The sequence below is a fragment of the Sander vitreus genome, chromosome 3 (assembly GCF_031162955.1).
Source record: "Sander vitreus isolate 19-12246 chromosome 3, sanVit1, whole genome shotgun sequence".
Taxonomy (NCBI): Eukaryota; Metazoa; Chordata; class Actinopteri; order Perciformes; family Percidae; genus Sander; species Sander vitreus.
Genome location: NC_135857.1, coordinates 18,102,576 through 18,117,184, shown reverse-complemented (window position 1 = coordinate 18,117,184; position 14,609 = coordinate 18,102,576). Strand labels below are relative to the sequence as shown.

General features: G+C 41.9%; 2 protein-coding genes across 3 annotated transcripts; one reads left to right on the top strand and one right to left on the bottom strand.

Annotated features, from left to right (window-relative positions):
* The first annotated feature begins 3,888 nt into the window (after positions 1 to 3,888).
* Positions 3,889 to 4,866, top strand: sln (sarcolipin). The gene is made up of 2 exons (XM_078246338.1): positions 3,889 to 4,036; positions 4,593 to 4,866. The coding sequence occupies exon 2, from the start codon at positions 4,702 to 4,704 to the stop codon at positions 4,795 to 4,797; it is 96 nt and encodes a 31-aa protein (XP_078102464.1). The 5' UTR covers positions 3,889 to 4,036; positions 4,593 to 4,701; the 3' UTR covers positions 4,798 to 4,866.
* Positions 4,867 to 5,338: 472 nt separating this feature from the next.
* Positions 5,339 to 14,605, bottom strand: kbtbd3 (kelch repeat and BTB (POZ) domain containing 3). Of its 2 annotated transcripts, XM_078246335.1 has the most exons (11): positions 13,128 to 14,605; positions 12,363 to 12,648; positions 12,054 to 12,219; positions 11,170 to 11,352; positions 10,266 to 10,439; positions 9,890 to 10,180; positions 9,353 to 9,595; positions 8,937 to 9,227; positions 8,660 to 8,809; positions 7,984 to 8,134; positions 5,339 to 5,631 (listed from the first exon to the last, which is right to left on the bottom strand). In XM_078246335.1, exons 2-10 carry the CDS (start codon positions 12,635 to 12,637, stop codon positions 8,012 to 8,014), a joined length of 1,896 nt encoding a protein of 631 aa, XP_078102461.1. In that variant the 5' UTR covers positions 12,638 to 12,648; positions 13,128 to 14,605; the 3' UTR covers positions 5,339 to 5,631; positions 7,984 to 8,011. The 2 variants fall into 2 exon arrangements, with proteins under 2 accessions (XP_078102461.1, XP_078102460.1); XM_078246334.1 differs by having other exon boundaries at positions 5,339 to 8,134.
* Positions 14,606 to 14,609: the final 4 nt, after the last annotated feature.

Genomic DNA, 14,609 nt, shown 5'->3' with positions numbered 1-14,609 from the left:
GAAGCCCTCACCTGTCCTCAGCCATCTCAGTAATTACAGTCCTAGGCTGAGCTGCTGGCCAGTGGGAACCCTTCGTCGTCTTAACAGCATGCTCAGTTTAGGCTACAAAACAACAGCTGGTCAGACAGGAGACCATGCCTGCCCTCTCCGGCATCATAACAACAAAACAAGTCTAATAAATGAGATCATGCCATGATCAAAAGCTGGACCTTGTAGTGAGATTTGTTACTCAACTACTGTTTCCAGACAAACTTTCAATCTTATCTTATAAGTCTAAATTTAACAATATATTTCAGAGTTGGTCAGCCATTCATGAACTTGTGAACAATGAGTGTCAACGTTCTACAAAGTGGAAAAATCATTTTCAGGTTATGAACATGGAGATTATGAGGATATTTGTGTTCAAGGGAAGTTTCACCTCAAACATCAGCCAAGCTCTGAAAAAACAGTGTAACGGTGGGAACTAGAGTGGAACCACTTGTGTACCCTGAGGCATGCCATCACCCTTTGATATTCAGGGACAGTAGCCAGAGGTCAAACTCCTGTTGCTGGCATCTTTGTATTCTAATTAGCTGGAGACTGCATGACGGAGATGGACAGAAAAAGAAACTAGATCCTTCTAAAATAGTGTGTGTGTGTGTGTGTGTGTGTGTGTGTGTGTGTGTGTGTGTGTGTGTGTGTGTGTGTGTGTGTGTAATTCATGACTTCTTAACAACTGTATGGAAATGCCAGCTTTCGAGCTTAGAAATGATATAGTCCGACATCTTAGAAAATATGTTTAGTTGCCCTCTTGCCGAGAGTTAGATGAGAAGATTGAAGATTGATACCACTAATGTCTAAAGACTGGAGGCAAAACCCAATGTTATTTTTACACTTTGTTTTTTATACGGATTAAACAAAATATAAATATTTCATTAGAGAGTTTTAGAGGCACTGGTACATTTGGACAGAGCCAGGCTAGCGCTTTCCCTCTTCTTCCAGTCTTTATGCTGAGCTAAGCCAATCGCCTCCTGGCTCTAGCTTCATATTGAGTGTAAAGGCAAAGTGTTGCCTGCCTATTAAGATTGTTAATAAGATTAATAAATTGAATGAATCTTGTGTTTAGGATTGATATCACTCTTGTGTCTGTACATTAGATATGAAGCTATACCCAGCAGGCAATTAGCTTAGCATAAAGACTGGAAGCAAAACCTCAACTTGTCATTGTCACACTTTGGCTTTTGTAAGAATTAAACAAACAAGATAGAACATGTCAATTATTGAGCTTAAGGCTAGCTGTTTCCCTCTTACTTTCCATCTTTATGATAATAAACTAATTGACTCCTGGCATACATTGGTTGCTGTAGAGAAATACTATTGATATTACTGATGATTTGATTTGTCAACTTTATTTTTTTATTTTTGCCATAACATTAACAGCTGGCAAGCATGACATTTTCACCAAACTAGATAATAAACAGTAGTCTTATTGCACGCACATATATGCACATAGCCTACACTCACACATACTTACACACACACACACACACACACACACACACACACACACACACACACACACACACACACACACACAAACATAGCGTCCCAGAATGTGTGGAATGGTGTCTCTGAGGCCTTGTTGACACCCCTCTGTCTCTCCACTGATTTAGAGGGTAACCCTGCCCCTTTTTTCTATCTTAAACACACACGCACAGCTGTCACAGTGGGCTGTGGTCCACCCCGCACAGAGATGCCTGCACACCTCGCCCCGCTTTATTCAATCACCCCAGTGCTAGATCTCTGTGACAATGGGAATCCCTCGTTCAAATAGCTATTGGTCCAATGCTGGCAGGGCAGCCGAGAAATAAAATGGCAGCCGTTTTGATCTGTTAAATCCTCTGGGAATGACCTTGGAATCATGTGATGGAAAGGTTCAAGGGAGCCGAGCTCATACACAGTCCTGCTGTGACCCGTCTGTGTGTACGGGAGAAGGTGTGTGTGTCAAGGGAGTTTAACATTAGTTCAGAGATAACACCGTTTTAAGCAGCTGTCAAGTGTGAGATGAGCTGAGAGGTTCACTGTGGTGAACTGTCAAAATCCCTTTCTTAGTGCCAGCATAACATAAAGGAGGAATTATGTAAGAGTACAATGCATATACACAACCACAAGAGAGAGAAAAGAATGCTTTATAGTCCAATTTTGGCAAATATACTTGTTTGCTTTCTGGTGGACAGTTAGATGAGAAGATTGATACCACTCTCATAACTGCACAGTAAACAGCTTAGCTTAACACCGGAAGCAGGGGGAAACAGCTAGGCTGGATCTGTCCAAAAAGGTAGCAACATCTGCCTTCCAGAACACATTATATCTTAGCGGGTAAATCTGTACTGTCCCAGCACAGGTAGTACTGGTAGCACAGAGTCAGTTTCAGTTCATTTAGGTTAAGAAAAAGAATGACAGAAACTAAACAAAAACACTAAATGGATGAGGGTTCTCAGTCATTGTCCATCACGGTCTCAACAAGAAGGCTCTCCATAGCACGCCACTCTCCTCTCTTTTTACTCTTCTCTGACCCTCAAGGTCCACCCTCTAGAGAATGACAACCAATCAATGGCACCTGTGGCCATGACGGTAAAAAAAAAACAAAGATGCAGTTTTACAGGTGTGTTATGTGCAGGAATATGGCTGGGAGCAGTGACCTCTTGAAGTCCGGCAAACTCATGGTGGAGACACAAAATATAAGGGTAAAAAATAATTGTCTATTACACCCCCGTGAAACCACAGCATGTCATTTTTACACTTTTTGTATAGATTTAAAAATAAAAATAAACAAGGTGCTGGTAGATGGTTTTTGCTACATTTGCACAGATCCCCTTACCCCTGTTTCCAGTCTTTATGCTAAGCTAAGCTAACCAGATGGCTGTAACTCCATATTTACCATACATACATTAGAGAGGTATCAATCAAGTATTCACATGGGGATTTGTTGGTCCAAGTTTGATATAAAATTTGGTCAGGGAACATTCTATAATATAGAGCTATAAAAAACACAACCTACTTTCCCCAGCAGTGAATATACATATTGGAGCCTCACTGCCTATCAGCCTGTCTGCACTTCACTCAGGGGAGCAGAATCTGATTTAGCCAGGCTGCCTATGTCTGTCGGTCCATCAGTTAAAAGAAATCGATTTAGCAAGGGTGCCAGCCTCTACATGCAACACTGCCACATGACCAACACATCCATTTCCAGCAGCCACAAAGAATATTGAAAGTAACTTAAGTGCTGTGGCAGAAAGGACTGTGTATGTCATCATACTGATTAACTATGGGAAGAATTAACCTTCCTTTTTTTGGAAAGTTTCTCTATGACAGGGAGGACAGCATGATGAATTGTGGCATCAGATGGATTTAAACCTACATGTCTCCAATGTTGCATTTTGGAGAGGTCGCTCTGTTATTCTTCTTTCCCCCTGTGCATAGCTCATACCCAGATACTGAGTGATACTGTTACAGTTTCCTATATCCATCAGAAGATGTGAGTATTGTGTTTGGAGCAACTGTAATCCACCTAATATCTGCAATAATGTTTTATAAATAACCCTAAATCCCTCCTCTGTTGTGTGTGTGTGTGTGTGTGTGTGTGTGTGTGTGTGTGTGTGTGTGTGTGTGTGTGTGTGTGTGTGTGTGTGTGTGTGTGTGTGTGTGTGTGTGTGAGAGAGAGAGAGACTGTATGGGTATAGATGGGGGACACACCAGTGGATGAGATTGTGGAAAATAACACACTCTATTGGTTGTTTAGTTGGTGCGTGACATCAGTCTGTGTGTATGTGAAACATGGGCGGACCGCTTCGGATGGCTACTTTAGGAGCGGGCCCTGCCCCTGGCAACCACAGAGAGCTGGACAACAGCAGGAAGGTCAGCTACTAATAGATGCTGCAGAGAAGAAGTGCCACAATAGAGAAGTTTCCAGAAGACTAGTAAGAAACTATCAGAGGTCAAGTACTACTGGAACATATAAGAACATCTGCTTCCTCTTCTTCTTGTTCATAGAAAGGTAACAGCTCACTGAATTAATCTGATTTTGTGTTATCATTCTGAATAAGGTTGTCATAGTTGGAAGAATAATGTCGGCTAACAAGCCAATTAAAACCTTTTTGAAAAATTCTGTAATTGACATCTAAGTGTAAAGGGACTTTGGAAAGGTGATCTTTCATTTTTCACTGCAGTACTTTGAAGCTGGTCATGTGTGTGTCGTTAGTGTATTATTAAGTATGCTTTGTGGGTGTGTGCGTCGTGTCCCATGTATGTATATGAGGGGTTATTCTAGCACCTCTCCCTGTCGAGTGACTGATCTGTGAACATATGTAACGACCCGTCTGAGAAGTGGCTTAGCCATCCATCTGATCTATAACACAGGCAACAAACATGCACACACACAAACAGCACATGCCGCTGAACACACACACACACACACACACACACACACACACACACACACACACACACACACACACACACACACACACACTTATACTCCTAAATACCATACCATCTTATTTGCCTTGGTCATACCTGTATTATTTCTTTTATTTCTCATATTCTCTCTACAGCTCTCAGGTCCAGGACCAGCCACACCTCTTTAAAATACATCCAACACATCTGCATCCTTCCTCCTTGTCTCCTTTCCTTCGTCTTCCTCTCCTCTGGTGTGATACCACCATGGACCGCTCGGCGAAGGAGCTGTTCCTCAACTTCATGATCGTCTTAATCACTGTGCTGCTGATGTGGCTGCTGGTGAAAGTTTACCAGGACTGAACAATGGAGCAACAAGAGAGGAGATGAATGAGAGGCAGAGGACACGGAGAGATATGTGTGTGGAGGGAAGCCAGCATGGTTACTGTAGGACTTTGCTGCTGATTGATTCATGTTCAGACACAGTGTTTACATATTTTCATTCTTTTATTCAATGTGCACTGGTTTGGTCCAAAACTCTAGTTTGTATGTGACTGCCATGTGATTACTGCAAACAGGGCAGATTGTCAATGACAAACTAGTCTTGGATCAGTATTTGTATTCTGATGTGTTTTTTTAATGTGGCCTTGAATCTCTGGCAAGAGCCAAATGGGAAGTCACAGTAGAGATGGGAGGGTGAAAAAAATATATAAACAGGAGTTTTAGCTCTTGTTTTTCCTTTAAAGTGACAGCTACAAAAACACACTGCAATGTCACTATAAACACTAGTTTATACCCGTCACTGTGTACCTTTGATACATTGAACCATTTGATACATTTACTTAGTGATGCATGTCTCAAATGTAGAGACTTATCTACTCAAAGAATAAGACATCAACACAAATAATGAAACATGTTTATGTTTACTTCTTGACATTAAACAGTCTTTCATTTGTTGGATTATTTCTCTGTTTTAAAACACAAACGTACTGTATGCATTCATGACTTACACCATGAAGCCCATGTTTTTCTTATTGTTAAGTTATTGTATTCTTTGAAGCAACAGAGTATTTCTCTATGGTTACATATGTCTCATCAAACAAGCAGTTAGCCTACTGAAGATTATCAGGTGATCTGTGTATTGATCACATGTAGAATTATATGTCATGAGAGGAGAAACAGGGCATGCATTGCAGTCTGAAACAGAATAAAGGCAAGATGTTTAGTAAAATTCACCCAGATAATTTAGACAGTATTGCCATGCAATTATTTTAGTTGAGTTATAAATAGTGTAATACATATGAGCAGGTCTCTGTCAGCTAGAAAAAAAAAACAACTTAGAAAGAACGTCCCAGATGACAGACCCACTTATAGGACCCTTACCTAAAAAGATTACAAAATAATGTGTGCTGAAAAGGTCTTATGAGGTCAGGTGTGTTGTGTAATGTTACCAGAACAAAATAAATTGATGCAAAACTGAGGACACTAAACCCCTATAATCCACCGGGCACGTCTGCGCTCCGTTCCGGAAGCCGTGGCCCCTGCGAGCAATCGCTGCCATTCAAGTCAATGCTTGACATTCCACCACCCGCAAAGCGGCATGTCCCAGAAGCGTGCTCCGCTAAAGATACGCGCCAGGTACAATTTTCAGGCGAGCCACGGGGAGTTTGGACCATAGACAGTATATAAGAATGGACCAACAGATCCCGTTCTCTGGACGGAGACCAGTGAAGGCCATTAGAAGCACTTTTCCGGTGATGGCTGAGCGTTACTGCGCAGCCTCCAATTTAGAGAGACGACGTAAATGTGCTGTGAGCAACGTGTCTGAAAGTTGTAAGTCTTCTGGTAGCTGAGAAATTGCAATCATTCAGAATATTGCAGAGACGGAGAGCGTAGGTATATGTAAGGAGACAACATAGGCACAGGCTAATTATTGCTAACTAAAATGCTAGTTAACATTAGTAATTACACTTAAACAGCTAATGTGAGACGAAACTGCCTGCGCGCTTCTCCTGTACTATATGGTAATTCCTCTACTCTTCCGCGACAGTAAGTCGCGTGGTTATGACACAATCGTTAACCTATTTTTACAAAAACGTCTGCTACGGAGCCATAACGTGAGGTACAAGATAATGGAGCCTTTTATACATTGTGGTGTTTTTTTAGAAATAAACAATGGACAAATAGAGTCTTTAAACGCTTCAGATGTAAAGTTATACAAGACGGTCTCAAGACGAAGGTCTCGGAATCGACCACATTTTTACTAATCTTGTATCGGTCTCGGATAAAGAGGACGATTTTATTTCAAGACCGCTCAAGACCACAATTGCAGGGATATCACTAAATTGCCTGTGTATCGTCTGATTTATGTGTTTACATCATTACTGTGATTGGATGTAAAACTTCCTGCTTCAAATGCAACCAATAACTTGACTCATTTCTAGTTTGAAATGTGTTACTGTTAACCCCCGCCCCCCCTCAACACGAACTTGCAAAGTAAATGTACAGTAGGTGACAGGAAAAGAAGCTTTGGCTGTCTGGGAGATGTCAGCCAATTCGTCGGTAATAACATTTTATTTATTACATTTTATTTATTATATTTTTTAAAAGACTTTTTTCGCAAAACATCTAAAAGAAAACACACAGCAGTGTGTAAATTCTGCAATGTAATGCTAACTGACACAGCAGGGACCACCTCAAATTTGTATCTGCACTAAGGAAGCATAGCTATAGCTATACATATTAACTAGTTGTGTATATACTGTATGTTTCAGTTGTCTGGTCTTGGTCTTGACTCGTTCTCACCCTGCCTTGGTCTTGGTCTAGTCTCGGTCTAAACCCCTCAAAGTCTTGGTTTTGTCTCGGTCTCGATACACTCTGGTCTTGGTAATGACTTGGTTGGTTGATCTTGGTTTAGGTGGTCTTGACTACAACACTGGACATCACAGATCCAACGCCAGAAAAGAGAAGGCATGGAGTGTGATTACAGGAGTGCCTGGAGTGGAAGGTAGATACTAGCTTAATAAACACGTGATTGTTCTTTTGAATACTAGAGACAATACATACAATACAATCTGTGAGTCGGTCAGGCAAGACGCTCTGCTTCTCAGACGCTCCCAGTGTGGTATGGCACGTGGCGGAGGATGGAACAAAACTACGGCACAGCAGGAACGCAGCGCAGGGGCGCCTGGTGCAAAATCCGGGTGAGTCCCTCCTGAAGGCTGTGTCAATGGAGCTTCAAAGTGTTACCTAACAAAGTCTCCTTTTTCTATATGTGAGCTGTAGAAGAGCTGATTAATGTACAGATACTGTGAGTTCTTCTCTTTGGGGAAATTCTCCTTTCAAAACATACGAAGCAGAAAAAATATTCAGCTACTAAAATAGGATTTCTAAAATAGTCTTCTCAATAAGGTTCCTCCACGGGAGGGACCGCATTTTGATTGAAACAACAAATGACAGCAGGTGCTTCACACATACGAAGTTAAGGACTTGGGTGGGTAGTTGCATACATCAATGATACATGTAACACATACATGTATAACCACTCACGTGTTGATGAGCGTGTGTCTGCTGTGTATCATGCTGTGTCACCCCACGGATCTTTGTATCTGTTGAAACTGATGAGCTGGCAGTGGAACTCAGTGAGCGCTCTGGGCATGGGAGCCACTTCCTCCCATTGACTCCTCCCACTGTGGTACACCTGTACAGGCCCCAAGAAAACACAGATCTTAGAGTAGGAATACCCTCTGCCCCAAAAAGACAAAGAGTATAAATGAATTGCATCTTCAGCAATACATTAACTTTAAATGAAGATTTTGGAGCAGGGCCACACCTCTGGCTAACCCATCCTCTCCTGTTTGTATGTTATCTCAACCCACTCTCCCTACCCCTTTTCCTTTCACTATTTATCTGATCATCCCTCCTTTTATCCCCTCTCTTATTAAATCCTGTGTATACATCTCCCATCTCTACCGTCTCCTGGGCTCCTACATTCATCCCCTCTCTCACATCCATTCCTCCTCATTGTGTAATGGTGATACATATATAGTAGTAATGTACATTATATATAACATACTGTACACATGCAGTACACACATAGAGACATACTGGCATATATTTAGATATGTCGACACATCAAGTGGCCTCCACCCTTAGCTCATGAAACCAGGACTTACCAATAAAAGTCAAATTAGGGCAGCTTCTCTGAATGTAAAGGTTCTCCTACCTGAACTTCATCAGTGATCTCGTCCGGTGAATAGTCTCCACCCAAGATGTAGATTCTGTCTCTCATACCCACTGCTCCGGCATTGAACCCAGCACACTCAAATGACCCTTCACCCTTCCACACACAGGTCTCTGGACAAAAACTGTAGACCTGGATAGGGAAAAAAGTCACACTTTGAACTCTGTTTTTCACTATATAAACAGTCCTGCTAGTAAAACTGCATAAGCATGTTTAATGACTGACAACTCATTCGTTCATCAGTGCCCTGATGGCTCACCTTGTAAGTGGACAGGTCACAGAGGTGCAGTGTATTGTTAACTGACACCGCCTTGACCAATGTAGCATGGAAGAACTGGCCAAACTCTGCCACCAGGCGGCTCCACTGGTCCTGCTGGGCGTCATAGCAGAAGAAGCAGTCCAGTGAGGGGTTAAAGGATTCTGTGATCTCCACCTCTGACCCTAGTGTATAGATAACACTGCCACAAACACTGGCCTCAGGGTAGAAGATGGCAGTTGGCAGAGGGCTGACAGAGCTCCAGGTCTGGGTCAGAGGGTTATAATACTCTACCTAGAATATATGATAGAAAAGAATGACTGTACTGCACATAAACATCCACACTTAATAATCTAGTAATGAAAGAACATCTGAACCAACGATATGGTCTCAATCGTACATAAAAGAGACACTGTTACCTCCAGCAGACTGGGAGCTCCCCCTCTGGATCCCGTGGTCCGTCCTCCAATGACATACACTCGGTCCAGGCATGTTACAGCTGTGTGTGTGGTTCTGGGCTTCAGCATGGCAGGTGCAGGCGTGCAGGTTAGGGTAACAGGACAGAAGCACCAAACCTCGTCCGTGGCGTAATGGAACGGCTCGGCCACATGGAGACGTATTGCCCGGCAACAGTTCCCCCGGCAACCACCTGTCACAAATATCTTAGATCCAGTGGAAAGACGAGAAGATCAGAAACTTCTGTAAGCTATAACGGAGAGCATGCTTATTTAAAGCTAATGTACCCCCCCCCCCCCCCCCCCTTGAGGTCTGGAAACAGCTCCCAGGTCTGGAAAGAAAACTTACTCTTTGGTTGAACTGCTCATAAGCCATGCCCGCACCAAGGCTATAACTTGTAATAAGGGGTCACAAGTTGAGCTTGCTTAATTTTGAAGGGACACAACGCAAAACGTTTGGGAACCACTGCTCTAAACAGCAGCAGGACTCCTAAAACGTACCTTCTCAGCAAAGCTGGTAATGTACGATCCCGGTGGGTTTGGCATAGTAGCTGTCACCTCTCCATGCCCTGTTCCCAGTTCTTTCCACCGGTCTGTTTCCAGACAGTAGCAGAAGGTGTGGCGGATCTCTCCGTTCTCCTCCGTCTTGTGGATGTAGATGTAGCTTTGTGTGGTGGCTGGCCTGGCATCAGAGAGCAGGCCATTGTACTGATCCTGCCTGCTCTGAGCCTCTGAGAGCAAGGCAAGGCAGGATTCACCATTGCAGAGGAGAGAGTCTGAGTCACGCAGAGTCTGACAGAGAAGGTGAGGGGTGACACAGGAGGATGAGACAATTACATATAAAATCCAACATCCTGCACATGCAGTGTGTTCATACCTTTATTACAGTTGCAGGTAGATGGTGGAGTCTGGTTAGCGATAACAAGCCTGGCAACAGTTTTTGTCTTCCCGAAAGATCATGGCGTGTCCATCTAAGAAGAGACATCACCACCGCCTCCTCACTGGGCACGTTTAGAGCGTCTGACCTTAGGCATGACTCCAACACATTCACCTATAAGAAGCAGTTGAAATATTAAATACAGAGTAAGTTCAGTCAGGCTTATCTTGTCAAATAAAAATTACTTTTTACACTATTATTACTAAGAAAGGTCCCACCCAAGGCCTTCAGGCCCAGACTGATTTATTAAGTGTAATTAAGGGAACAATGTAATGCCCTGTGTTTACAAATAAGATAAGTTAGGTGCACAGTATTCTTTACTCATAATCCACATTACTGTGTTTAAGCCAGACATTTGACATAAAAGAGAAATCATTTTAAATCCTTTCATTAAATAAAAAATGCTATATCTTATATCTAAATCATAATCTTTTTTGTTTCTCAGCATGTGGAAGATTTAAGAGAGGCTAAAACTTCTGAAACATATTGACAAATGTTGTTGCTATATCTTTTTTAAAGGCCATTTAAAATGAATGCTGTCATTTTTCTCAACCTCCCTTCTTTAACATTAGATAAATCACCAAGAGTTGGCTCAAGAGTTACAGTTTACTGGCTATGAAATATGATTATGAGCTGCAATTTGAATTACTGAGAATGAGCGAAAACTGGTTAAAGTCATTGCTCAGGCAGACAGAATGCAGACTACATTCATAATATATAAACAAGGTGTAAACTAATTAAAGGAACATAGGGATTTATTAACAAATACGCTACATTCATCCTTATATAAACCTCAGCTTCTCTGATAAAATAACTTCCTTATCTTGCCGTTCTTAAGCAGCACCTGCATATCCAGAAAGTCTTGGGTTTTGGAAAGGTCAGAGAAGTTTTGAACCACAAACTCGTTGGCTCTTTGCAGGAGAGAGGCCGATCCGTAGGCCTCAGCGAGGGAGAGGAGGGACAGACAATTAGAAAGATCCATGGTTCCAATCAGGAAGTTGCTGCACGCTTGGGACAAGACAGACACCTAAGGACACATACAATACATTTTTTTTTTTAAAACTGCAATTTAGAGCAAAGTATCTTATTAAATACCTGTTTCTTTAATAACTGTTAATCTTGTGTTAATCTGTTAGTGTTAATCTAGTTGAATGAAGGCTCTGTACAACCACACAAGTGTTTTCGCTTGCTTGATTAGAACTCTGTTTGGGTTGAAGTTGGGTGGAGCTATGCTGGGAATTACATGAGGTCACCAAAGTTCATGTACCAATAAGTTATAAAGTAATAGTAATAAAGTTGTCAGTTTTCCAATGCTAATAGACGCTAAGAGGTGGCCTAATTAGTCAAAATATGTGAACACCTGTGCGGTTGTACCATAATAAATTCAGCTATCAATAATTGTATTATTTACACCTGTGCTTCTACAACTGTGACATATCAAATTGTGAAATTTTTGTTTAGTAACACCCTAAGCCTGGCAAGGAGGCTCTGGTTATGGCACAAAAAAAATGTACGATGTACTGTATGTTTTTTTTTTTTTAAAGATTATTTTTGGGCTTTTTTGGCCTTTATTTGATAGGAAAGCTGAAGACGGGTCTGACTTGAACCCGGGCCACTGCGGTAAGGACTGACTCTTATTATATGGGGTGCACGCTCAACCAGGTGAGCTACCAAGGCACCCAGATGTACTGTATGTTTAAGAAAAAGAAAGAGTGTTTGTATTTCTACCTGCAGAAAAGAGGCAAGCTGAAACAGCATGTCTACATTGCCATCAGTGATGAGTGTCTCTCCAGAATAGGCAAAGTCCAGGAAAGAACCCACCGCCACCGGACACTGGTTACCCAGAGTCACTGAACCATCACCACGCTCTCGCATATCCACCTCAAACATGGCCCTAAACACAGAGCAGTTACTATATTAACAGACAGACAGACAGACAGACAGACAGATAGACAGATAGATAGATAGATAGATAGATAGATAGATAGATAGATAGATAGATAGATAGATAGATAGATAGATAGATCGATGGAATACCTGAAGAAATCACTGCATGCTGCAAGGACACAGCGATGGCAGGGAAAACTGTGATCCTGGACCGTAATGGTGAAGTCAAACAGCAAGCCTTGCTCCCTGAATGATCTAAGCACGCCCAGCAGCTGGAGTCCATGGGACTCCGGCACCTGCAACAGGGTCCGGTATTCTGGGACGCCGTTGCATTGTGGAGTACTGCCAGGTGTACTACTGGGGGGGCTTCTGCTGGAGTTGTGAGCATTGGTGATACAGGACGATGACTCTTGGGGTTCATCCATCTTCCCAAATTCTGACAATAAAAAAGAAAATAATCATAGGTCATAATGCATTTTCACAGAATATAGGGAGTTTAAGTCTATCCTCATATATTATATGAATATGTGTGTGTGTGTGTGTGTGTGTGTGTGTGTGTGTGTGTGTGTGTGTGTGTGTGTGTGTGTGTGTGTGTGTGTGTGTGTGTGTGTGTGTGTGTGTGTGTGTGTGTGTGTGTGTGTGTGTGTGTGTGTGTGTGAGTGAGTGTCTGTGTGTAAGAGACACAGAGAGAGGCGAGTAGAGATAAGAAAGAGGAACGCATTATTTCTGAGAACAGTTTAAGAAAGACCTGTGTCTTGCACATTTAGTATTGTCACAATTATTCAGTTCAAAATGCAGATATACACACTACCTTAAATAATGTATCGCTGTTAAAAGTCATTTATAGATGATAGAACTACATGTGAAATATACAGGTATCGTATGTAATTCTGAAGCAGGGCATGCGCTACTCACCGTGTCAGCACCTAGGACAGCTCTCTCTTTCTCATGCCATTCCAACTTCCGGAAGCGTGAAATCACGCGATGACTCGGATAGCTTTTTCTTTTTTTGCAATTATACTTGTCGGTAACATTCTTTTTGCTGAAAGTGCGCTGTTTTGTTTGAGATGTGTATCTCTTTTATAAAAGCCCTGGAGTTGTATGTGAATGTATGCGGCTCTTTGTTTGCGGTAGAGGAATGGGCAATGGCAGCTGGGAACTGTAGTTCTCTCTGATTGGACGCTTTACACACTGTAGGTCTTGGCTAAAAACTCGGTGAGAGTGTGCTCATTTGACGTCTAAAGGCCCAGTATAGCCTACTAGTTTGAGGTTTAAAACCGTAATTAGTTGCAGATAAATAGGGTTCACAAATACAACAGACGGGAAAAGGCTGTCACTAGTAGATCCTTTGTCTGTGTAATAGCTCGCTGGAGCTGTTTGTTTTGTATGCTCTGCAGATAAGGCGTCGTTTATTTATAACGTTTTTCCTTTACCAATTGTAACTGCAATGGCCCCTGCAATATATTAAACTAAATGCAGCAACCATTCCCACATTATACCTAATTTAAAAAAACGACACATTTTTCGTATTAGTGGTAGGGAATAAATGCACATCACAGCACAAGAAAGGCTTTATTATTAAGAATATATATTTAATAAATAGATCAAATAAATTGCATTCAAGCTAAAACTGTAAAATATGTGCAAAAAAGCAGGCAGGGATCCAGGCCGTGTATGTTTATAAAATTGACTCACTGTGGTGCAATGCAACTCATCACCACTGGATGGCGTCGCCTTGCTGTGAAGCACGATGTGTGGCTAGCAAAAGCCTCTGAATTATTGGTAAACGTGAACTTCCAGCCATTCTGCAGTACCGTTCAACCACCACAGTGCTGCTGACCAAATAACACACTTCCTGCCTGGAAATGTTGATTACGAATATATATAGCTAACAGCAGGCTTTTGTAAACGTACACTATAGCTACTACAGCGCGTGTAAGGCCACTCCTGGTAATAATGCAACGGCATACTGATATGTAATTTCTCAGCAACACAAAAACCAAGAACTCAATCCACAGAACAGAACAAAGAAGTAACAGTGTTATTATACATGTCTCGATTAGAACATCTTCCTTCGTCTAAATTATCTATTATGTAGGCTATCTATTAGTAGAATATCATTTAAAAGTCGCACTAGCTAACCCTTACAATCGAATGCTTCATTATAGGGTAATTGAGAGTAGAACCAGTAATAATCAGTCAAATGAACAATAGAAACTAGGGATATTCTGTCACACATTTGCTGTTTTTCTTTTGGTTATAAGTCTGAACTACATCGATCTATCTATCTTTATTATCTTAGCTACTGTTTGTCTAGTATCAAAGCCGCTCCACTATGTTATCGGTGGGTCGGACCCCCTCCTCTCTCCTTACATCCCTGCATCCCTCCCTTCCTCT